The 26,399-nt window shown below is 35.9% G+C and overlaps 1 protein-coding gene across 2 annotated transcripts in view; it reads left to right on the top strand.

The window, feature by feature from the left end:
• SVEP1 (sushi, von Willebrand factor type A, EGF and pentraxin domain containing 1) overlaps positions 1 to 26,399 on the top strand; it is a 153,353-nt gene that overhangs the window by 44,798 nt on the left and 82,156 nt on the right. For both annotated transcript variants that reach the window (XM_039870681.1, XM_039870680.1), the window contains 7 exons: positions 7,469 to 7,627; positions 8,456 to 8,635; positions 17,265 to 17,444; positions 18,563 to 18,760; positions 20,738 to 20,856; positions 21,977 to 22,106; positions 25,641 to 25,748. In XM_039870681.1, the coding sequence (XP_039726615.1) occupies positions 7,469 to 7,627; positions 8,456 to 8,635; positions 17,265 to 17,444; positions 18,563 to 18,760; positions 20,738 to 20,856; positions 21,977 to 22,106; positions 25,641 to 25,748 (1,074 nt within the window). The remainder of the gene's footprint in view (positions 1 to 7,468; positions 7,628 to 8,455; positions 8,636 to 17,264; positions 17,445 to 18,562; positions 18,761 to 20,737; positions 20,857 to 21,976; positions 22,107 to 25,640; positions 25,749 to 26,399) is intronic.

The raw sequence follows: 26,399 nt of genomic DNA, 5'->3' as shown, positions 1-26,399 counted from the left end.
TTGTCATATAATGTGGTATTTTGTTCCTTTTTAATCATCTATTTCAGACAAGAATAGCCATAAGAATATAGGCGGTGCTCTATTTTATTCCTCTCTGTGTTCCCAGTATCCGTTTACCTGTAATTTCTTTTCATCCGTACAGAGGGTCATGAAATTTTAGTTTTACAACTACTTGGATACAAATATGATTGTGCATGGTGTCGTGATGGAAAATCCAGTTCTCCAGTTGGTTATATAACTTAGAGAAGGTCAGACACTGTCAGAGCTAGTGATAATTAGCATAGTTCTCATCTGAAGATTCTTGATCTTTTTGCACCACACCCTACTTTAATGGATGAAATGGGAGAAAGATGGTAACATGGTGTTGAAAGCATTGCAATTGCCAAAGTAAAATACTTGCAATTTTATTCACATGCAGATTATTCAGAAAAGAATTCAAACATTTTAATATGGGACTAGGGAAGGAAAATCACTAGCAGAGTGAAATACTTCAAGGTGCAGTAGATCAGACCACACAGACCATTAGAACGAATACCAAATAGAATGGATCATTCTGAATCAGGTTTCATGGAAACTACAAGAGGAAATTATTTAAATATGTTTGTTGGCTATTTTATCGAATATCTTTTAGGAGCTTGGGCAGATAGGATTGCTGTACACTACTTGCCTTAAAGTAGCTTATCATGAAACAGAGTGGTAATTATGATAAAGAAGTCAGAATGTGTGTCAAGAACCAAGAATTATGGTTAACCCAGTTCTAAGGAACTGATATTAAATGAAAATAAAAATGATGTGACATACATACTATACAAAATGCTATAGCTGTTCAGAAAATATTTACTTTTAGTTATGGAGGTGATGGGATTTGAACTGGGCTTGAAAGATAGGATTTAGACAGAAATGGAGTGTACTTTTGTAGAGAATAGAAAGTACAGATTTGTGGTGGGAACTGAAAGTATCTTGGGTGAAAGAGAAAGTAGGCTAAATCTATGAACATAGTGGAATTCAGGGCAAGAAGGAAAAGGCATGGGGATTGGATTGTACTGGAACTTGAATTCCAGGCTATAGAGATGGAATTAGCTGATTCCTTTGGTTAATTGCCAACTGCAAGCCATTGAAGATTTTTGAGCAGGAAAGTGGCATGATCAGGGTCTTGTTATAGGATTATTAGTTTGGCATCTGTGGTCAGAAAACACTGAATGTGAAGTAAACTAGAAGAAGAGGTTGCGCGTATGAAGATTACAGAATCAATCAAGTTATAAAATAATGTTTTAAATTAGCATAGCAACAATGGGCATGGAAAACAACCACTGATAAAATCCACATTTCCAAACCCCCAAAGACCTTAAAGTCTTATTGAAGTGGCATAGAGGAGATGAGGAAAGGAAAATATCAAAGGGACTACTTATAACTTACCATTCTTTATAGAACCCAAAGGGAAATAAATTTGACAACAAACACCAAACTATACTCGGAATCTTTCTTCCTTTCTGATTGCTAAGGTCAAGTGTTATTAGGTCCAATGTGTGCCATATCTCCCATTCCTTAGGGCAGGCTAATACTCAGCAGATGTGCATCAGTACAGTTGTAACAGTTGTTAAAATGCTGAAGTACTTACGTACTGCTTGGTAAATGGTGCGGCCGCAAGTCCTTTGAATGCCCCTTTTCTGACCTGTCCACTTTTCCAGGTTCACTGGCCTAACCTGCAGTCAAGAACCTACAAAAGTCACGTTTGGCAGAAATTTGGACATGTAGTACTCTGCTTAATGCCACAGCTCTTATCTGTTCTTATTGATTAATGATCATGCCATTCTAGGCTATAGCAGTTTGAATATTACCCCTAGTATGGATGAAGTTTTTTTCCGGAAGCTTCTCAAGCTTTTTAAGCAAGCAGACTTCTGTTGGGACTACCCATGTCTGAATCTCAGGATAGATCCATCCTGGGTTTAAATCAGAAAACCCTGTTGCACTGAAATTCACAGGACTTTGCATTTAAATAATGATTAATTGGTCATTTTAAAAACTGTTAATAATCAGTGCTAATGTGTGTACAATAAAATATATACTTTTATTTCTGATCCTGGGAATATAAAATAATTTGACAATAGGCTAATGAGTTTGAAAAGTTAACATTATTTTGCCTAAAATGTTTTTAATAGATGAAAGATATAAGGGAACCAGATGATTATAGAAAAGTTGTTTATAATTGTAAAAAATTGGAATCACCCTAAATATCAAACATTTGAAGAATAAACCAGAGTGGTTTAGCTTATGGCAAATTTTATTTACTTCTTTATAATAATTCTGTGTTATTAGCTATTTTAGAAAGAATAAATAAGGTTAAAGATAACTCTAAAATCTGCAGGTGCCTCGCCTAAAAGTGCTTGCCCGCAGAGTTTTAATTATAAAAATTAGGATGATCTCACATTTCTCATCCAGACAGTAAATACCTTAGAAGAATACAGAGTTTTTGATGCAAAAGATTTTGCCTAAGTATTCTGTACTCAGCCAGGTGATGTTTATGTATGAATGTATGGGTACCTATATGTGTATACACATATTTTAATTCTTAACATATGACAATTACTTTGCTAATGAATCCTCTTTTGGACACTGTCTTTTGAAGGTTTTGTTTTTTTGTTTATTTTATTTTTTGATAGACTTGTCCTAATCCATAAGTAATCTCCTTTCTACTCTGAGCAGGTATTTACATTTGTAATATGGTATCCTGCAGCTATGGTACCATTTGTTACTATGGCACCACACAGTTGCTCAGATTCACAGTTTTGTCCCAATCGTTTGTATTCCAGCCAAATGAGCTAAGTAATCACAGGGAGATCAGCAGATTGCTAATTCATTTTACACAGATTCAGATGTGCAGAATCCAGGTCAGTTAAAAGTCTCCTCACCTAATTCATTGATGAAAATAGAAAGGATTTTGGTTGTCTAATAAAAAGAAAGTGCCTAGGTCCTCATCTTATGTTTGAGAATATGTTGGCTCAGCATTGGGAAAACTGGTTCTCTTCTAGTGCAGTGGATTCCTGTGCTCAAAATCCTAACATAGCTATTCGTAGGAACAAATTCCTTCAGAATAAATCCCTAAAGTTGAAAAGAATAGCGATATTGTAATAATAAAAGCCTTTCTTTAGGGAGCCAGATACTTGCTTGGTGCCTTACTTAGATATAGCAGAAGCTAGGGCTTTTGAGTTGCATGACTCCTGGATATGATTATAATTTACACGAATAAGCACACTTGGAGTTGTGTAGGGCATAGCCTGAATGTAGCTCATGCAACTGCCCTAAAACTATATTCTTTAAAGAGATTCATTACTCTTTGAAGATGAATTGTGCAAGGAACAAAGGCTCTTAATATTCACAGAGATTTTTTTAACTAATATTATACATAAGAAGAAATTTTATAAAATGTAAGTTATATAATATAATTAATATTAAATACAATAGTCATCTAAGGGATTATCGATAGTGGGTAAGATAGATTAGAGAGAATGAAGACTTCTTGATATTTTACAAATTCCAAACTGGTTCATGTTTTAATTTACTTTAGTCAAAGAGTTACATTGTCAGTTGAAGAAAAATCTAATGTTAGCACAACATGATAACATCAAGAATCACACTTCCAGTAACAGTAGCTAATAACTGCCAAGATGTTTCTGAAAAGAGAAAGTGCTTATTTTAACAACAAAAACAGCAATTAAGAAGTAAAATTTGGTACATTTCCAGGAAGGAAACATTTCATATTAAAATGAAAAAAAACATACCCTAGCCTTTACCATCACTTGTGAAACTTGTTCAAACCACAGTTAATTTCATCTTTTCAACTTTTGCCTGGCTTTAAAATGAGGAATTTTCCCCTTTGGGAATCAAAGAGGTTGATTACACCTCTCCCACTAGAATTGTGCAATGCCTTTAAATAGTTCTCCTAAAATCTGTTTTCCATTATCATTATGAATTTCACAATACATTTCCAAATGTACTTTTGGATATTTTTATCCAAAACACTATTTTCCAGTCTTGTAAACTCTTGATTACTCAAAAGTTTTGGACAGTAAGAGTGTAAGATTAGTTCCTTTTTATGTAACGTTATTTTTTTAAATAAATTATAAGAATCTGTAGACAGAACCTGACTGCTCATATGAAAGGTTTCTTTAACTTACTTTTTGGTATTATTCTATTTATAACATCATCAAATGTTAGCATTGGCAATGTCATAGACATCACTAGTTGTAAATTCTGTATACCAAAGGAAAAGAAAATAAAGTCACTTGCCAGTGACCCATAGCATGTTAGTGGAAGAGCCAAGATTGCAGCTCAGCTGTGTTGACTCCAAGTCTTATGTCCTTTCATTTCAACATGTCATTAGTCTCACTGCCTTTAGTCTTCCCTCCATACTTGTTTTTTCTTGCCCTCCTTTGAGTGACAGCTGGCTCAGACAATGGGATGGGTAATGACCGGATCAGATAATTGGAAGACTGAACTTACACGAACATGTTGCCCACAGAAAGAGACATGTTACATACAGTGATATGTGTCAGAGCAGAGGTGAGAAAATCTACTCTGGGGACACAGAAATGATGACTGATACGTTTGATACTTCCATCGCCTTACTTATGCTATTGTGTTTTTAATTTTTTCTGCTACGTCTTTTCTTTTCCTATGTTTTCTACCTATGATCTTTGTTTTCCCCCTTCACTGATTTGGAAGTTACGCATTCTTTTTCTGTTCATAGTTATGTGTATTTTTAATGTACAAATTTGAAGCTCTGTTTTTCTTTCAATTTTATCATATTGATGTATATGAAAAGAAATGAGAACTTCACCTTCTTCCTCTTCCCACCCTTCTCCCAGTTTCTTATATTTTAAACCTTTCTTCTTTATATTATGCAAAGAAAATAATAAGAAATAATAATAATTTTCTTCCTTAGGTCATATGTCTTTCTTTAGAAAAGGGGCTTTATTTTATATTGATTTTCATTTTCACAATTATTTTAGCAAGATACTTAGCGATCAACTATATGTTGCACTAATTTCTTAATCTCAAGCAATTTACTAAATGCCATTTTCCTCCATATCTTAGTTCTTAATTCTTTTTCAATCAATGAAATACTTCTTTGTTTCCAGAAGCCACACAAATCCTCAGATGCCTTTGTCTTCCCTCATATTTACCAGATGTGGAATTTGGGTTCATAACATTGTTTTCACGTAGCCGTATATCTTATTCCATTTTTTCCCTACCATTTGTTTTTGCAGAGGAGAAATGAAACATAAGTTTGATTTTACCATTTGTTAGTGTCTTCTTTTTTCTGCCTAGATGCTTGTACTACTTTTTCTTTATCCTGGGTGTAAATCGCTTTTTATAAATTTTGCCTGGAACTTGATGAGTTTTTTTGCTCTGAAGCTTCAAGTAAGGAATATATTCTTACATTAATATCACAACTACTCTCCGAGGTCTACTCAGTTCCAGTGTCCTAGAATTTTATTGCTTCTTTTTTACTTCCTCCAAGGACAATTTTAATTTTGATGTTAAAATTTATATTTTCCATCTGTGTGTACCTCTTAATCATTTTCCCTTACAGTGGCTGACTTCTGTTTAAATAAGACCATGTTGTCTTGCATCTTCTTGAGGATCTGTATAAATATTTGCCAAGCTTTTTCCATAAAGAAATATTCAGTATTATGAGTAATTCAATATTTAATAATATGATGCTTTGATGTAATACTCCCTTTCTTTCTGCTGAAGTATTTATCAAATATCATTATAATTATTTAAAAAATGTTTCTCTTTTTCTGAGTCACAGATCTATCTAATTCTAGAATTTTGCACTACATATCAGGAGAAAATGTTATCTTCTGTTTTTAAATATAATGAAGAATTTTAGAAGCATGGATATCTTTTCTAATAATTATATTGTATTATGAATCTTGTCCCTCAGTAATGGTCATTTATATTTTTAGCATATTATAGTAGTTAAAACAAGGACTTTAGCATTTAAGAGACCTGGGTTTCAGACAGAGCATATGCAGTAGTAAAGAACATGGCCTCTGGATCCCCATTATCCGGGTTCGAATCCCAGCTTTGCCACGTACTGTGTAACTTTGGCAGGTTATTTAACCTCTTAGTGCCTTAGTTTTCTCATCTATAAAATGAGATTAATAATATTAGTTACTTCATAGGTCATTAAGGAGATTAAAAAGATAATATTTATAAAATATGTAGAACAGTCCCTGGGACAGTAAATGCTATATAAAATTTGCTTTAAATTCTGACTCTCAATTTTATTGTAAACCTAAAAAAAAAAAAAAGTCTTTTTTTTTTTTAAATAAAGAAAGCAAGCAGAGCCTATCTACCCAGAAGTAGGCCTTAAATAAATGACAACAGGAAGCGGAAGGGAGTGTGCTACCATTTCAAAATATCTGATTGTAGCCTTTTCATCTACTGAGTAACTTTAGTCAAGTCATCAAATGTCTCTAAGCCTCTATTTTCTCATCTTTAAAATGGACATAATACATATAAATTAATGCATATACTAATAACAATATTAATAATTCTTAATATTACTTATTAAAACTGAGGATTAGATACTTTATATAAAATGTCATCACATAAGTGCACATTACTTGGTTGCTATTGTTTTTAAATAATCATATGCATGTTTGACTCTGCTACATTTAATTGACTTAACTTAGCACCACAAGTCCCTTTATTCCAATTTCTCTATTGAATTCTTAATTTTGAGTTATTTTATAGATCTATAACTCCACAGAGAGTAAATTATAAATTCAAAGGCACGTAGTCAATGCAGAGGGAGGCTGTGAAGCAAGGTCGATTAGATCCTGCTTTTAATCTTTTTTTTTTTTTTTTTCCTTGAGCCTGGGAAAAGCAGGATCTTAATTCTTGTTTCTTCAGAGGGCCTATTTCCTGTCAGTTGAATTATTGCCCTCAAGCTCTTCACTTTCTCCTCCTTTGTCAAGTGCTTTGAACAGACACTGTTCAAAAGTGCTTTTTGCATATCTACAGTTGTTCTCTACTGGGAGAGGGTCCTGTGGATTCAGTGGGGGAGGTGAAGCTGCACAGGTGGAGGAGGGGACAATAGAATATGGAACATACCATATTTATCAAGATTTTTTTTATGCATCCAGTACCATTGATTCCTTTTAGTTCCTTAACTTGCAATGCTATTTTGAGTTTTCCCATAAAGAGTCCAGACATATCATTGCTGTGTTATGTTGTAATTGTAACTAATTGTGGGACATAAGAGGCCACTTCATAACCTGCAAATAACAAACTACATCACTTTTTCAACAAACTTGGTTTCTGTCCTCGCTTGAATTATACTGTTCTTTTCTATAAAAAGCTATTGTTTGTTTTTCCCCCTGTAATTACTCTCAAAAATGTTGTTAACTATCAATTGATGTACCACTTAAAATGGACTTTTCTGGCCTCGCCACAGCTTGCCCACCAGGGACATACAAACCAGAAGGTACGCCAGGAGGAATCAGCACTTGCCTTTCATGTCCTGATGAAAATCACACCTCTCCACCTGGAAGTACATCTCCTGAAGATTGTGTCTGCAAGGAGGGCTACCGGGCATCTGGCCAGACCTGCGAAGGTAAGTTTACCCACATTGGCAAATAGAAAATATAAAAGTGGATTTCTTCAAGGGAAATGATGCTAGTGCTTCCATTCACTTCATTTAAAAGACTGTTAGTATTCATTTCTCTAATCACATTTGGGAGGAAGTCTTTGCTTTTATTAAGTAGCATTTCTTACTGCTGCGCACATATCTTGCTCTGGAGAAAGGGGATCTGAGAGCCCAGCAGTAATATAACTGTGAAACCAGAAAGATTCAGTTGGGAAAGATCTAAAATGAATCTAAGGAAGAAAAGACACAAATCTAACAACAAGTTTGAGTAACAAAAGAGCTAGTTTGGAGCCTTGGTGATATTTAAATTCATTTAAAATATATTTATTTTTATAAGTAAAGTGTCAATGTTATTCATATCAAAAAACTAAAAGTTTTCATTAGCCTGTAACATGTACAAGAAACGTGGCTCTTGGGATCTGTGGCAGATGCACTTCGCTGGTCTTATTCATTTTTTTTATTTCATGCTACCATAAGGAGGAAAATAGCTAATGACATATAAAGCTCAAGAACTAGAAAATCTTGTATCTATGTAGATACTAAAATAAAAAATTGAAAACATAAAAAACAATAGTCTTTTTAAAATTTAAGTGGAAGCAAATACCTAATAGAAGTGAGATGTTTCTTCTTCTAAACATGCACTTAGAAATTCAAATGCAGTAAATGGGAATGCTGTGGGTAATTTAGCTATGTCATAAAATGTCCTCTTAAACCACACACAATAAAAGGGGGTGGGGTGGATGCTTCATAGACAAAGGCTAACTTTGCTTTTTAATTTTGTTTTGTATATTTTAGTTGTCCACTGCCCTGCCCTGAAGCCTCCTGAAAATGGTTACTTTATCCAAAACACTTGTAACAACCACTTCAATGCAGCCTGTGGGGTCCGATGTCACCCTGGATTTGACCTTGTGGGAAGTAGCATCCTCTTGTGTCTACCCAATGGTTTGTGGTCCGGTTCAGAGAGCTCCTGCAGAGGTATGCAAACTGCCAGTTCACATTGTTTATTGATTGTCTTGCTGGATATCCTTGACTTAAACTCTAATGGACCAGTAAGTTTTTTGTTTCTTTTGATTTTCATAGACCGCAGAGAAAAAATTTTAGGAAGTTTGAAGTCAGAACTGCTAAGTTCTATTGACCACATCATCATAAACTATGCCCTTTATATTTCTTTCTATGAACAAGCAAAGGAAGGGCCTGCCTGGGAAGGAAATGGACAGGTTACCCCAAACCTTGGATTTTAAGCAACCAAGACTGAGTGCCGAGGGAAGTTTGGGGATGGTCAGAATGGGAGACCTTTATCCCCATTACGATTGTAGGATGTAGGGAACCAGTATCCTGCAACAGGAGCCGTTAGCCAACTTATCCATCTCCAGCCTTCACTTGGAACAGACAGCATGCTAGAGAAAGTGGGAATTTGTGAATTTGCCAAAGTGAAATCTCAAAAAGCCTAGTCAGGCCAGTAGAAAAGGGACAGTCCCTTGCGTAGAACCTAAGGCTTCCACATCAAAGACAGATAAACAAACAGAATGGTATGTCGTCAATTCACTTCCACTCTTGGTGTCTCCATGACTTACTTTCTTACTTCTTAAAACTGTTGCACAGGCAACTTCTTAAGGTTTCAAAAGTAAGGTTAGAAGAGAAAGCTATCTAAGGAAAGGTAGGAGGGGAGCAAGGCAAAGACTTGAGAATCCCTGCCCATGAAACTTTTGAATACAGTATTCACCCTCTACCTAGGTGAAATACAGAATACCCAGTTAAACAGGAATTTTAGATAATCAACACACAATTTTTTTTAGTGTAAGTCCCATATAAGACTTGGGACCTACTTATACTAAAAATTATTTGTTGATTTTCTAAAATTCAGATTTAACCGAATATCCTAATTTGTCTGTGTTTTTTTATTTGTTTGTTTGTGTTTTTTTTGTATTTTTGCTAACTTGGCAATGTTACCCTCACAACTTCTGAATCCCAGGCATCCTTTAGCATACACTTTGTTGATTCTGATGGCTCCAAAATCCCACATCACCCAGCTCAGTGGAGTAATATAAGGAGTTCTGTCTTCTGGTCTTCTCTTGACTCCTACACCCGTTAGGGAAGCCCATTTACACCACTCCAAGGTCATATGTGAACTCCAAGAGACTTCCTCTGTTTATATTTATCAGCTGCCAATACTCTAAATGTGAATATACATGTGTGAATATACATCTTTAAATGTGAATTTGCCTAAGTCATATCCTAATCCAGATTCTTATCTATATCTACTGGAAGGAAAGGAATAAATGAAGAGAATCAGCAAATTGAACAAAGAAAAGGGGAAAAAATGGAATTACTGAGATTCAAAGGAAATTACATTGCTAAAATAAGACCAGAATCCCAAGAAATGGGAGAAATCTGAGAAGAGAAATGTTGCTTAGAGGAAAAAAAAATTGCTGACACAATGAATAGACTTAAGTAAGAGCCAAATTCATAAGTTAGAAAATCAATCTATGAAATTCTCTGAAAATAGAGCAAAATTTCAAAGATTAAAAAAAAATTATGAAAGACTGAAGTGACATGAGAATAGTCACAGGAAATAGATTCTTCTTATATTAGAAATCTAGAGAGAGAATGGAATAGAAGAAAAACACTAATAGAACATCAAAGAATATATCCCCGAGCTGAAATCTTGGGAATATACACGACTGAAATGTTTGATATTCAAAATCACTTGCTGTGTGCCAGAAAACAATTTTTAAAAACAGATCCATGTCTGGAAATAATCTTAGTGAAATTTCTGAATGCCCTAGAAAAATAGAAAATTTTGCCTGTTTCACAGTTAGACATAAACATTACCTACAAAGGAAAGAGAATCAGACTAGCTTTGAGCCCCTTATTAGCCATTCTCAATATTAGAAGACAAAAGTAAGTTTCCAGTAGGATTCTGAAAGAAAAGAATTAGACCTTAGATGTTTAAACTTAGGCAAGCTACTTTTTATGTGGGAAGATGAAAGACGTTTTCAGTCATGTGATCTCAAACGGTAAAAAGCCACATCCCATTTCTGAAAAAATTAATCATAGAAAACCTCTTAGAAATATTCCTATACAGTCAACAGTTAAAAGTTCTGTGTAAAACTTCTACTCCTTCTTCCAAATAACTCATGGTAGGGTTTCGAAAACACTACATTTTAACTTTCTACTTTCTGGCCTTCCAAAGAGAATAAGAAAAGCATGTAGACAACTCTTTTAGGATAAGGTCTGGCCCCACATCTTCATCCTCCACAGTCCATATCCTGAGTTTCTTGTCCCATATTAGAAATGGTCACGCCCTTTCAGGAAGCCATCTCTTTGCAAGCCATCCCTTTGTTCCAACAGTCTTGATTTTCCAATCATTCTGCCTTTGCTCTTGGTCCCTGTACGTAAACCCTCCCTGTCACCATCTTCCTCAACTTGGAGGGATGACGTTTAAACTCTGTAAGTGCATCCACAGAACTGCCCTCCCCTCATTCCAGCCCTTTTGCTCTGTGTGGTAGGGTCAGTCAGGGAAGCACAAAGAAACTCACCATCTATATCAGAGGATAAGGAACTTATTTAAGGAATCAAACCTCACAAGATTTTGGAAGGAGCTGGGAAATGGAAGGTCCAGAAGAGAAGCTGGAGCATCAGAGGGGTTAACTGCCAGCTTAGTCTGCGAAACCAAGCCCACTCAGCTGCTGAAATGGAACCACACAAGAGAAATATGTCAAGAGGTCTTAGAGATGCTTTGCCTCTGTGTAATCATGCCCTGATGCTCTATAGCCCAGAACGCAGCAGTGAACTTGGGGCCACCTTTGGTCAACAGGGTCAGAAGTCAGGATGTGGAATGGAAGTGAGCAAAGACAATGTGGGACCCACTGGACGTGTCTGCATTTGTCCATCACTGAATCTAACACAACGGCCACTGCTTCCCTTCTGCCTTCCAAGTCTAGTGCAAGTTCTTCTTTTGACCAACCTGGTCCACGATTAAGGGAACTCTGAGAGTGCGTTTCTCAGCTTAGCCAACTTTTTGCGATACAGACCACCCCACTTACTTTTATTACTTGTCTATCACCTCTGCTGGACTGTGAGTTCATTATGAGCACAGAATGTACTTTTCCCACTCGATCCTTCGTGACACCTCTGGTGAATGATTGAAATTTGAATTGAACAAATACACATATTGTTAAGGACATTGATGAATAGGTACATCGATGGTCTGCTTCTGTCAAGACTCATTATGCATTTGCATTTTTTTAAAAGCAATTTCTCTTTTACATTATATGAGTTGATATCCTATTATTAAATAAAATAACTAACCAAAGGAGGAGAGATGCTACAGGAGCATGGATCTTCCTAAGATCCTTTCAATTTTACTCCCAAAAGCTACCGCCTAACTCACTACTTTACAAAGTTGTCCTAAAGATATTTCCTTACTCAAACTCTTCTTCTGGCTCATCATTTATAGATTTAGCTACTTGAAGTATTGTTCTATGAAACATATACCGTATTTCATTAATTCTAAAACATTTCCCCCCACACACACACATTTTAACATCTCTAAAACAGACACACCTTAACATCAGTGACATTAAATCCTTTCATAGATATTACTGTTTCTTTATTGATGGCTCATAAAATAATAGTATGCCTTAGAATTGGGGCATCTGAAATTCAATGAAAAATGGCAGTTGTGTAGGGGTTTGCTTCTGTTTCAGGATAGGGAATATGGAGAGAGTAATATTTTAAAGGTCTAATTTAAATCTAATTGTAAGGACAAGGAATAATTGTAGTTATATTTTTCTTGAAAATCTTTCTAAAATTGAGATCGAAATGAAAGATCAGTGTAAATTTTATAACCTTTTACAAATTTCATGCTACAAAACTGTTTTGTAGTGTTAAATAATTAATAGGCTTGATTATCATTCCTCCTGTGCACTCTCCATAGTGGATTTTTAACATTTTCTCTGAGTTATGCATTTCTTTCTAAACTAGTAAGGATTCCTTTGTGGTTTCTCAGTGATAACTAGCCATACCACAACATCACAGTAAATTAAATTCTGTGATAGTATTTTTTTCCCAGGAAAAAGGTTCAAACACTGAGAACCCTACATTTAACATCAGATTTTCAATGTAGATACTACCACAATTTGGAGATTGACAGGAAGTATATTCGGGGAAAAATCTAATTAGTCTTGGAACCAGAGCAGGTTATTACACCATCTACTACATTGTAGATTGTTCTCTAAACGACAAACTGCTGCTTTCTAAAAAGACTAAATAAATATTAAGAATTACTTTAACATGAATGTAAGCCAAGAAGACTTTATTGCAGAATCTGTCAGCTTGTTGAAATAAAAAGATTTTTCCAAGTTGAAATTAATAAACAAGCATGTTCCTATTAAAAATGATAATAAAAGATCTTTCTTAATTGAAAAGCAGTATAAAATGTTTAAGACTAAATAGGAATTATTGCATCCTTTGTTTTCCCTGAGGAGCAATAGAAATTTATTAAAACTAACATTTGAAAAGCACTATAATTTGCATGTGTATGAACACTCACTCTAATTTACTGTCAGTCCTCTTGAGAGATGTTGTAAATCCATTTTGTCTCAAGTTGGAAAGTCAGAGTAATTCAAGCAGTCTGTTGATTCTGAAAGCAGTTATTTAATATGATTTTTCAAATTTTATACATCTTGATCATAGGAATTAACTTTATTCACCTTTTAATCCCACCTGACACCTAGCATTGTGCTACACATGATGGACACACTCAATGAAAGTCAAAATGTGGAAGGCAAAGTATTTCTACATCCTCAATGTACACATTCGATAAAAATTCTACTTATATGATGGACATAGTCAATAAAAATCAAATGCAGAAGGCATACTATTTCCACTCAGTTGTCATTAGTAGTTAACTTTGATCCAGATCATCCCAGGGATTGAAGGGTAGGGTTTATGGCTTAACCTTTAATCTAATTCTTGAATTTTCTCTAAGGAGTAATCAATCCTAAACATATATTTAATGCACTCAATATTTATGCTCATCTAATATCATTTCACAATGTATTCTACCTAACAGTGACTTTGGTTGAATATGCACTGAATATTTTGCCTCAGCTTTCTTTCCTATTGGTTTAAAGTTAAGTTTTCATCATAAATAAATATGTGCTTGATATGAAAAATTGGCAAATGCAGACAAGTAGAAGAGAGAAAAATACATCTTACCTAGAGTTCCAACAAAATACTTTTTTTTTTAAATTAATTAAATTTTTTTATGGTGCCATTGGCTAACAAAATTCAATAAGTTTCAGCTGTATACTTTAACAGTAAGGCATATATATGTTTACACTGTGTTCATCTCCCATAGTTAGATTTCTTTCTGTCACCACATATTTGACCCCCTTTACCCTGTCTACCTCTTCCCTACCCTTCCCTCCTACCCTCTGGTAACCACTAGACTATTGTCCATGTCCATGAGTCTTGTTTGTTTGTCCTGTTCATTTATTTGTTGCTTTTGGGTTTATATCCCACATATAAGGGATATTATGTGATTTTCAACTTTTTCTGTCTGGCTTATTTCACGTAGCATGATTATCTCAAGGTCCATCCATGTTGTTGCAAATGGCAGTATTTCATCTCTTCTTACAGCTGAGTAATATTTCATTATATATATGTATCACAGCTACTTTATCCAACAAAATTCTTGAGTCCAAATGATTTTGGTCAAAAATTTGTAGAGATTCTTATGTTGTCTTCTGGCCTTTCTTTAGTGTTGCAGTAGTTCTGTCTGAGAGCAAACTGAACTTTGTTCTTAGGTAGGGATTTTTGCTTTTTGTACAATGCCTGATGTTCGTAGGGTTATATCTGTAAGCTATTGAAATGATTATATGTGCCCATCCTTTGGCATGGTCAACAGGAATCCTCTCCATAGCTCTGTTTATGACAGGCGTGCACATGCCATCTGACTGAAAGCAGGAATGTCCATGGGTTCGTGCAGCCCCCCTACCTCTCCCTCTTCCTTCTTCTTTCCCTTCCTCCTACTTTACCTTTCTCTCCTTACTCTTGAACTGCCACTCCTTCCCCGGCACTCTCCCTTCCCCCATCTTATTCCTCTTCTCTCTTCCCCTTCCCTTCTACCTACCTTTCCCCTCCACTTCTCTCTTCCTTCTCCCCTCTCTTTATTTTTCCTCCTTTCCTTTCTCCTTTATTCTCCTCCCTCCTTTCCCTGATTGGAAATCTTGATTGGAGCAGTTCTAAGTTAGAATTGAAGGAAAAGAAGAAAGAATATAAACTCGTTAGAGATTATTTTACCTAAAAAAAACACACAATAGACTGGAGGCCCCCATGGGGTATAGACATTACTGGAGTGGAAGCTCTTAAGGTAGTAATCTGGAAGAGAGAAGGCTGTTGTCAGAGTGAGTGCGTGGTGATGGCTAGGTCTAGTGGATAATGCAATGGAGGGGAAAATGAGATAGGGTGAAGGATGTGGTCATTGGAGAAGAAGAGATGAAGAATATGACGACAGGATACTGGAATGATCATCTACATGGATCATGAAATCACCAACTCTGTGTGTGACAGGAGAGAATGGAGGGGAATGAACAAATGGGAATAAATTCTTTAAAGAATGAGAAATGGCCCAGAGGTCGGCAGACAATGAGGTGGAAGGAGGTGTTGGGTATATAACGTGATACTCTGAGGGAGCTGAAGGTAAGAAGGGAAACAGAATGATCTGAGAAGGCAGTGAGGAGCAAAGAAGCTACCTCTCTCACTTCCACGCTCTGACTATAAGAGACAATAATATTTTGATTGGGATAAGAAAATGAAAGAAAAATTTGAAGGACTTTAGAATATGAGGGGATTTATTGAATTCTGATTGTGTATTCTAGAGAACAAGTGCAAGAGTTTGGATCAGAGCTGCATGGAGATGACCTTGGTAGATGAGGGATGACTTTGGAGCATTGGGCTTCCTGGGAGATTGTCATGAACAGGAATATAGGGCATCATGGAAGTAACTGACATGGACTTGAAGACACATGGGATTTTGGTGGGCAGTGAGGGAATCTTTCCTGGAGAACTCAGAGCAGACATTGTTTAGGAACCTGCAGAAGCAGGAGCAGCTCGAGTGTCCTTTTGTAGCTTCTCTAATATAATGTCGAGGCTGGAGAGTTAGAAGTAGCAGCACTGGACATTCCATGGCACTTCCACTGCTTTTGGTGTTGAGGCTAACCAGGGCTCGGGGGCATTTCCTCCATCTTGGACTAAGTAAATACTCTTCTGGCTGCTCTCTTGTGGTGGTGCCCAAGCTTACAGAGAAGGAAAATATGTCACCAGTTGTACCTGCTCACCTCTCAGATAAGAGAAATATGATTCTTGGTCACATGCTCTACCTCTAAGCAGGGTTGGAGCACACAAGTCTCATCTGCTGAAAAGGGGAGAGATTTCCCTTGAACATTAACAAAGGGAAAGTGAGTAGATGCTGGACAGAGGGAATTAGGAAATGGATATAGCTGCTGGTATCAAAGAGCCAAAGAACAATGTCTTAAGCAAGTAAGAGCTTACTTTTCCCTCATCTAAAAGAAAGACAGAAGTAGGTAATCTAAAGCTGGCATGATAGTTCCACTGTCATCAGAGACCGAAGCTTATTTTACTTTTTTGCTGTACCATCTTAGTACATGATACTTACCCTACGGTATCCTATACTTATACTGTAATATGTTGGTGGTACTGTCCCTCATGTCTGTATTTCAGTACAAAGGGGAAGGCAGACAAAGTCCTCTCTCAATTGAAACAGTCCCCATTAAAAAGCTTTTGCAGAAGTCCCACACAACTTCAGCTAATATCTCATTGACTGTCATTCATTGCGATGGATGTGGGGAGTTATCTCCTAGCTATGCATATCACTATGCTGAATAAAACTGGGAAGAATAGTTATTGGGTGGGCAACGAACGCTCTCTGCCACAGCAACAACTTCAAATAAAACGATGTTAATGCATAAGTCAGAGTTAGCATCATGAACTAGGATTTGCAGTTAAGTGTCTGGGAAGAAAGAAGTGAAAAAGCTAAAAGGACCAAAGTTGTGGTCAGAAAGTAAAATACTGGGATTTAAGATTGCAGGAGTTGGGCAGCTTCGCAGAGGCTGAGACTATTTAAAAGGCCCAGGATATGCCCATGAGATCTTAGAATCGAGTTGATCATGAACCAGAAGTCTCTGTCCTAGAAAAGACCCCTGCCTTTTGTTGGAACATAGCCTGGAAAATCACAGCAAAGACCCAGGTGAGGGCTGCACATACCTCCCTTCATCAAGCACATCCCAATTTACAGGCATCATCATCCATTTAGGGCCAGACTCCTTAAACAGTTTAAGTTTTCACCCTATGGTTAGATGGCTGAACACACTGATATTGCTTGCGCAATGCATTTGATAAAACACAGGCTTTTAATTGTCTGGTATTAACTAAACAAATAATGGTGTGTTATATGCTAATTGCCATTTTAAGAAAAGGAGATTTTCTTGCTGGCAATGTGTCAGCATTGTTAAACTTATAATTATTACTTTTGTCCTTATTCAGTAAAATATCACCTAATTGTTTTCATTTTATATAGTAAGGACATGCCCTCATCTCCGTCAGCCCAAACACGGCCACCTCAGCTGTTCTACGAGGGAAATGTCCTACAAGACAACCTGTTTAGTTACCTGTGATGAAGGGTACAGACTAGAAGGAAGTGCTAAGCTTACCTGCCAAGGAAATGCCCAGTGGGATGTTGTAGAACCCCGGTGTGTGGGTAAGTTCCTGGAAAGTATGGTCCCTTTGGTGATTCATTTTTCTTGCTCTCTGATTTTTCTGGTTTTCTGGTTTTCTAGAACTAAAAATTGACTCATGATGAATATACACATCCATATATACAGATACATGGAGGTATAGGTATATAAATAAACATGTTGTTTTGTTCCTCTCCACTGGTAAAAAGGTTTCTATACCAGAATACAGTTTTTTAAGTCACTAAAATATGAAGCTTTAAATGGTAATGACTTTTTTAAACTGGGGCAGATTTTTTTTTTAATTTGGATGATTGTTTTTAATACTGTATACTTCTTTTGTTTTGTTAAACACAGTTTACTTTTACCTTGTTGACAAAAGGATAAAAATATGAACCGGTGAATCTTAAGATAAACCATAAATTATATTTCATCAGATTTTCTCTTTTATCCTTCACTGCGAATTGTGGGATCTTACTACTAAAAAGGGGTCCAGAATGAATGAATTCAGCAGCTTTTCCAGTTTGCTGCTTTTCATACACTATTGATAAAAATAACAATGATAATAATGATGATGATATGATGGTGATAACTACTATTCAGTGATACCTTACTATGTGTCTGATACAGTATACTTGGGAGCACTGGCAGGTATGTAATGAAATAACTAACTTCCAAAAAAAAAAGAAAAAGAAGAACTGAATGTATGGAATAAATTGAGATGGGCCAGGACCCAAAGTGGGAAAACTAGGTACTATAAATATGTCAGTTCCTCCCAAATTGATTTACAGCTTTATTCTAGTATAATCCAGTATCGGATCCATGGGTGATAAGAAGGGAGGGTGTCACCAGGAACGTGTTGGGCTGACCAGGGGAAGCATTAACAGTCCAAGAGTTGACCCTCACTAAGCAGGCTCAGAAAAACTGATATTATCATACTGAGAAGAGATTACTCTCCCCGGGACAGAAGAGTGAAATTTACTATTAAACAAAGATTCAGTTTATTAACAATGAGATACCTACTATTATGTGTACTAAAAGGCATTGGCCTAACAAGCATCGTCAATATATTTCTTGGGTAAAGAGACTCTGTGGCATTTGTAATTTGTGAGGATGCAAACGTTCTCTCATTTCCGTACAACAGAGCGCCAGTGCTCCACCTTTCAGAAGCCCAAAGGTGTCACCATATCCCCGCCAACCTGTGGCAGGCAGCCAGCCAAACCTGGGACAGTTTGTCAGCTAAGTTGCCGCCAAGGATTCATTTTATCCGGAGTGAGAGAAGAAATGAGATGTACCACCTCTGGAAAATGGAGCACCAAAATTCAGACAGCTGTTTGTAAAGGTAGGTCTTATACATTGGTCAGGTTACAAATCCCCTTTTGCAACTTTTGTTGCAACCCATGATAAATTGGTAGGTGTTGCTCCAATATACTCTATGAGGATTTCTTTTCCAAAATGATAGATTTACAAAATCCAGTTACATACAATATGTCAATGACAGAAGAAGTATAATGTTAGATCAGGACAATGTTAGAGCTGGAAATGATGTAAATTTTCTATCAGCAGATGAAAATCTTTGAGGAATTTCTGACCCATGTAAAGGAGATAAGACTAAATCAATTTCAAAGAAAGTTAACAGTGCTTTGAAACCTACATCCCATTGTTCACAGAACATTGCCATCTTCCTGGCAGCAAGAACGAACTGCTATAAAAAAGGAGGTATTAAGAATGAAAGAGAAGGGCAAAAAAAATGGAACGGATGTTGTTCAAAACAATATTAGTGATTTGAAAAACCAAATTGAGAGTTCCTTCATAATGGAGCACTGATAAAGAGCTTGAATGTTCCAACTGAACAAACCAAAAAGATGGAGGTTAAGAGATACCAACGATCTATCGAGAAGCCCCAATGTCCATTTAATAAAGTTCCAGAAGGAGAGAGAAGAGGGAGTGGAGGAGAATTTTCCTATCAGTAGAAGAAAGTTTCCCTGAGCCACAGAAAGGCTTGAACCTTTAGATCAAAAATACCCCTTAGGATCAGGCAGGCATGTTTTTACTACTCCTGGTGAAGTCCAGAGTTAAGGACAAAATGTTAAATAAGTTTCCAGAGAGAAAAGAGAAATTGCACAGGAGGAACAGGAATCAGACTCATGTTATACTTCTCTTTTACAACTCTAAAAGCAAGAAGGAAATGTGGCAATGTCTACAGAATACAGAGAGAAAATGGATGTAAACTTTAAATCTCAAATCTAGTCTAGCTATTATTCAAGTGTGAAGGAAAAATAAAATACTTTTTCAGATTTTCAGAATCAATATGATAATGCATCTTTGTTGGAGGAGAATTGTTAAGTATAAGCTTTTCTGAGAAAAAAAAAGATAAATAAAAATAAATCAATTCAGATATATGTATTCTGCTGCAAATTACAGAAGACCTAATTTAATGTAATTTAAAATAAGGGGATTTGTTATATAATAAGAACTTAGCTCTACAGTAACTAATGTGGATATGTGTGATATTACCACATCTGATTCAGTGTCTGTACTGCAAAGTTTCACACCGCAAAAAATATCATTGACTTTAATTTGTTGTTTTGACAGTATCTTTTAGCACTCCTAATTAAATCAATTTGACAGCCCTGTTCTAAAGTGTAGTTCCTTCCTGCCACAGTCAACATTCATTTTTTTTAATGTTTTTCTTCTTTAATTTCACTCAAAAAATATTTATCAAGCTTTTATTACGTGCCAGATACTATATGGTATAATGGGACAAGAAATATCCTGGCTTTTAAAGAACTTAAATTCTATTGAGGGTAAAAATTTTATTTCAAAATGGTGTGTTGAGTTTTATGGTTAAGAAGGACAGAGAACTGTGGGAACTTAGGAAGCGAGCACCTGAAATGGATCAAGAGAGTCAGAGAGAGCTTCTTGAGGTGCTTGTGTCTACGCTGAGAATTACAAGACAAATAGTAGTTACCTAGGGAGAGGTAAAAGAGGGCATCGATTCAGGCAAATAAAAGAACATTGGAAAAGGATCAAGAAAGACCATGGAGCTTTCATGGGACTAAGAACATTCAGCTTAGAGAGTGAGTTCCAGTGGGGGATCTGTAAGAGATGAGACGGAGGTCAGTAGGTACTGGTTCATGAAAGTCTTCATAAGCCAGGCTGAGATAAATTATCCTGAAGGCAGTTGTGTATTCCAAATCAGTTAAGAATTGGGATATAAAAGATGAGTCACAAAGTATTACTATGCTTTTATCTCATTCTTAAATGACTTAGAATTACTCATCAGCATATTAATTGACTTGTGTATTTTCTGAATCAGACGTGGAGGCTCCTCAAATCAACTGTCCTGAGGATATAGAAGCTAAGACTCAGGAACAGCAAGACTCTGCTAATATCACCTGGCAAATCCCAACAGCTAAAGATAACTCTGGGGAAAAGGTGAGATTCGTGCAAATATTTGCATTCTTTTTTAAATGGATTCTAAATACACGGCAAATATGTATGATTTTGAAGATTTACTAATACTCTAATGATGGAACTCTTTTTATGTATACTAATAAATATGAATGCCTCATTTGTTTAGAAGAATGATCAGCCTTGAGTTTTTAATTAGGAATCTTAAAATCAAATGAAAAAGACAAATGTATTTGGCTACAAAAGTATTTTCAAATTTGTATTTTAGAAAATTCCTAAATTAAAAGTCAAATAGAAAACTAGAGAAAAATGTTTCAAACTTTTCAAGGATTAGAATGTTTATTACATAACATTAATACAAATTTATTTTTATCACATAATTTTCAAATGGACTAAGAAGGTAAATATATTCAAAAAAGAAAGAATATATCTATGCCATGCAAACATATGAGAATCTAATCTTAGCATTACACATTAAGAAACTATGAATTAGAATGATGACCTGGTGTCATATTTTTGATTTACCAAAAGTAATGATATTTAATGTAAGTCAGGGAACTTTTGGTGGGAGCTTTGATACTGACACTATCAAATAATGATGAAAATGCAAATTATTACTGTGCTTTATAAAGATGGAAAAGAAATTTTGCATCATCTATCAATAAAATATTATTTTGAGGTTAATAATCCTGTTCATGGAAATTTATTATAAGGACATAATGAAAATATTTTTAAATTCTCTGTACAGAACTGTTCGTTCAAGTGCTGTTTATAGTAGCAAAAATGTCCTTCAATAGATTTTTCTTAAAGAAATTACCATACAGTTATTCTTCAGAAGATTATAGAGACATTTAAGAGTCATCTTAAGTTCTAAAGACAATGTAATAGCGTAAAAATGTTTTATGATATTATATTTAAAAACCAAGAAGCATTTTCTATATATGCCAATGCTACAAACACTGTAAATAGAATAATCTGGAAAAAAATTCACCAAAAGGCTGTGCTCGATTTTTTTTCTTTTACAGTATATGTGAAATATTGTGTCATTTTTAACTTCGCTTAACTAATTACATATAAATCAAAAAATAAAAATGTACTATTGATATTAACTTCAACATTCAAAATATCTATTTATCCTTAAAAGGTGTCAGTCCGTGTTCATCCAGCTTTTACCCCACCTTACCTTTTCCCAATTGGAGATATTGCTATCACGTACACGGCAATTGACCCATCCAGTAACCAAGCCAGCTGCACCTTCCATATCAAGGTCATTGGTAAGTCGTCAAATTACCCGGTAGGTTTGTGAAAGTAATCCAGTTCCCCAAGGACTTTGTCTCTTTATCTTCAACAACTCCCTTTCTACTGATTCTTCCTAGTGGCATTGAAACCTACTCAAACCACTCCTTCTTTGAAACCTACATACTCTTTAGCTATCACTACAGCCCTTTGATTTCCTCCCATATGAGCCTTTTAAAAAGTCCCCAGTGGTTGTCTTCTCTTTTGGCTTAACTGCCATTTATTCTCAAAGTCACTCAAGTCTGGCTTCTGTCTCCTTCACTAATATAAACTACTTTCATCAAGGTCACCAGTGATCTCTAAAGTTAGTCCTATCGCATGCTTTTTAGTCTTTACATAATATTTCATTAGAGTTTACATTTTTTACCACACTCTCCTTATCCAAACTGTCTCCTTAGCAGCTTCTCTGATACCAGTCTTTCCCGTCCCGCACTCCATTCTTCTCATTTATCCTTCTTTATTGCTTTCCTGGGCTTCTCTCCTTCAGGCCAGCTCTCAGTTGTGGGTCATCCCCAGGTTTCCAGCCTCAGTCCTCTTTTCTTTCTCTCTCTATAGTTTTCCTGGTGATTTTGTTAGCTTACAACTCCCAGATTTCTGTCTCCAGCTCAGATCTCTTTTCTGAAATTCACACCAATATATAACACTCCTTACTGGGCTTTCCCCATGTGGCTGCTCCACCGGCGTTTCAAACTCACTCAAACATAATATATTTCTTAACTCAGAAAATGATAACACCAACCACCTGGCCACCAAACAAAAATCTGGAAGTCATCCTTGACTCCCCATCAACAAAATCCAGTAAGTTTTCAGGTTCTACTGGTTTCCTCTACTTAATATCTCCGAAATCTGTCCCAGTCCCTCCATCCTCACAACTAACCACTACTATAGGTCAGTTCTTTTTTTATTTTGTTTCAGATTTTTTTGGCCTGGTTCACTGTACCATCTCCCAGTCAATCTTTGGGCTTTCCAATCAATTCAGTAGATATTCAGTAGCTACCAAATACCTACCGCCCAGACTTAATACATAGAGAAATACGTAGCCGTCTGTAATTGTCACGAGCACAGACTGACCCCAAACTGCTTGAGTCCATATCCAACTGTACCATTTAAGGTGGTGTGACTAGTCACCTCTCTGTGCCTCAGTTTCTTCATCCAAAAAATAGAATTGATAAATGTATTACCTCATAGGAGTATTGTCAAGTTTTTAATTAAATAAGCTATATAAACCAATGAACGAGTGCCTGAAACATTAAGCTCTTATGTATAAGTATTGACATTTTGCTATATTTGTCTCAGATATATTTTAATATGTTTATTTTAAAATTCAGTCAGTACATTAAATTCATTTTATTTTAAGAACGTTACATAACTTCTTGAAATAACGAAAAATATCTCAGACTGGCTCCTTATCCTAGAAAAAATAGGTTTTGGCAAAAGTAGATAGAAAGACTCAAGTAAAACTCACTTTAAGTTATTTCATAGTACTTAGTTTTTTTTAAATGGCTTTTTCATTGTTGTTTTAAACATGAACTTTACCAGTCACATAAAAAAAAGTTTTGTTTTTTATGGTACTATGCGTTTAAACATGGAAATGTGGTTCAAGAGTTTGCCAAGTTTTAATTTTTCACATTGAAGAGTCAGCATGGTGAAAGGTAAAATGCATACTCAAGTGTCTAGCTAGACACTCGCTGAATTTACAAATTATGAATGAGAGAGAGGAAATGGGAAGGGAGAGGGAGAAGAAAAGGTTAAGGGAGAGGGAGAGAAGGAGCTGGGGGTGGGGGCAGAAGAAGAGACAGAGAGAAAATATTCCAAAGGCTGCATTTTCTTGGTTTTCTCAGATGACAGGGTGTTAGTGTCTCACTGATAAATGAGAAAAAGCAGGAATGCGTTTGCATAGCATTCCCCAGAATGTTGCCTCACTTGCTTTGAAATGGACTTTCCTTTCTTTTTTGGAGACAGTGCATCTGCTGGTGCCTCCGAATCTTTTGACAGTATTTTACCAAGACTTACTGCTCTCTTGTACCTGCGATTCACCTTTAAAGTGTTGAGCTAAAATCAGATAAGTTTAGAAAATATTGGAAATATTCATTCGCAGCCCCTTTGGGAAAATAGTAAATACTGCCAGATTTTTTCAGTTTAACTATGAATTGACTCGATTCAGCAACCTCAAAGTGCACTGACTTCCTAGGAGCATTCCTCTATTCTTTTGCTTATTCAACAATGTTTTCTGAGCACCCGTTATGGGCCAGGCGCTGTGCTAAGCTGTGAAGATCTAACCCTTCGAGAAAGAGACCACATCCCTCCCTGGTCATTGGAGATCTCAGTCTAGGGAAGTAGTAAACCACAGGTACTGTGCTAATGAAATGACAAACATGAAGAAAAGAGAAAGAGTGAACATTTATTCATAAGACTTAGCTTAAAACAGAGACCTGTCTATTCTAATGGTACAGTTCATTTAATTTCAGAGTATGTGTTTTCACATATTTTAGATAAAAACACCCTAGACTTGATGCCTGTGATTATAATTTACTAGCTTAATGACCTCAAGCAATTTCCTTAAATTTGGTAGTCTGAGATTTCTCCCCTATAAAATTAGAAAAGTAATCTGTCTAGTTTATCTTAAAGGTATGTGTTTGCAAATATAAGGACGTTTCAAATGTGTAAAATCAATTGCATTAAAATCACGTCCTATACACCTTCTCTGTTGTTCTTAACTGACATCCTAAAAATTCTGCCACATTCCATGAGGGCTTTGAAACCTGGTCACCCATGCTACCTTGAACCCCTCCTTCAATGTGGATTATAGTGCTCAGCAACACAGACTCACGGTTTTTAAATTTCTACTGTGGCTTTTAATGCCTCTCCATGATAGCCTCCCGCTCCCATTTCCATACCACATCCTGCTCTTTGTCTTTACCTAGAATGAATCAACCTAGAAATCTTACATTCCAGTGTCCTAATTTTGGACATACCCCTCCTGGAGTTTCAGCAACATCACATCCTCACTTACATCTTGCACATTCTACAACATGACAGATCTCTGCCCATTGGTCCTTCCATTTAGCCTGTCTTGACCCTTCAGCTAAGAGGAACATCATGGGAGTCATCCAGTGAAATGACTAGATTGGTCATTTTGCTCCTTTTGCTTACCTAAGAGGGTTCTCATCACTTTCAGGTGGATCAGCTCAACTGCTGCTGGTGAAACTCACAAATTAAATAAATGCCTACCACATCCAGATTGCCTTTTATACCTCTGTGCTCATGGTGATTTTAATAACCCAGTGTTTCTTTTTCAACAGGCAGAAGGAAGTATAGCAAGAATCACCTTTTTCTTTTGATGTTGAGATATAAAATATACCTCATCATCAAGGGGGCCCCAGGGCCAGCATTGTGTCTCGCAAGGTTAGGGTTCTTTGCCAGCACAAGTGGACTTCATTTCTCTCTCATAAACTCCCTCATCATTTTTGAATATCAATTGTGACTTCTTTCTCTGGTTCCATGCTCTTTAGATGTACAACCACCTAACATAGACAGGTGCAGATCCCCACCTCCAATCCAGGCCTCAGAGAAGGAGCATGCTGCAACCTGGGATGAGCCGCAGTTCTCAGACAACTCAGGTGAGAATGCAGGCATTTTTTTTTTTGTCGGTATGGTAACGCTGAACTATATTTTTTAAAAGCTTTTTAAAAGGATAAAAAAGAAATGAAAAGCAAATTATATCTGTCTAAGTAGAGTAAGGTAATATGGTTTAATGCTAGGATGATTATACATAATTTAACATTATTAATCTTACCTATCCGTGAGATTTCTCTTCATTCAGTATTCAATGGACATTTATTAACTTGTGCTAGGTGTTATATTTGAAGACGTTCTAATAAATTCATTCAGCCTCTAAGCTTACGTTGCCCTGAATGCATAAACTATACATCTTATTTGTCTCTTCAGTGCAGTTCTATGTATTCATACTCCATTCTTAAACATTTACCAGAAAATTATAAAAGTTCATAGAAAAGCAGAAAAAAGATTGGCAAATACAATTGAAGTTCCCCTTAAAGATTTCAGTAAACCCCAGCAAACAACAATAAAAATACAAATCAAATGAATTCTTAATTAAATCTCCAATGTTCAGATAGACTGAGCTAGTCACGGAAAATAATTTATTTAGCAAGAAAAGAATGCCTTAATTTAATGAGGTTTTTGAGTCTACTATTTCTATATCATACTATAAATATTACATTTTTTATTTTCTACTAGTGGCCAAATTAGCA

This window comes from Pteropus medius, unplaced genomic scaffold (assembly GCF_902729225.1).
Source record: "Pteropus medius unplaced genomic scaffold, Ma_sr-lr_union100, whole genome shotgun sequence".
NCBI classification, from domain to species: domain Eukaryota; kingdom Metazoa; phylum Chordata; class Mammalia; order Chiroptera; family Pteropodidae; genus Pteropus; species Pteropus medius.
This window is presented reverse-complemented; position numbering and strand designations above follow the sequence as displayed.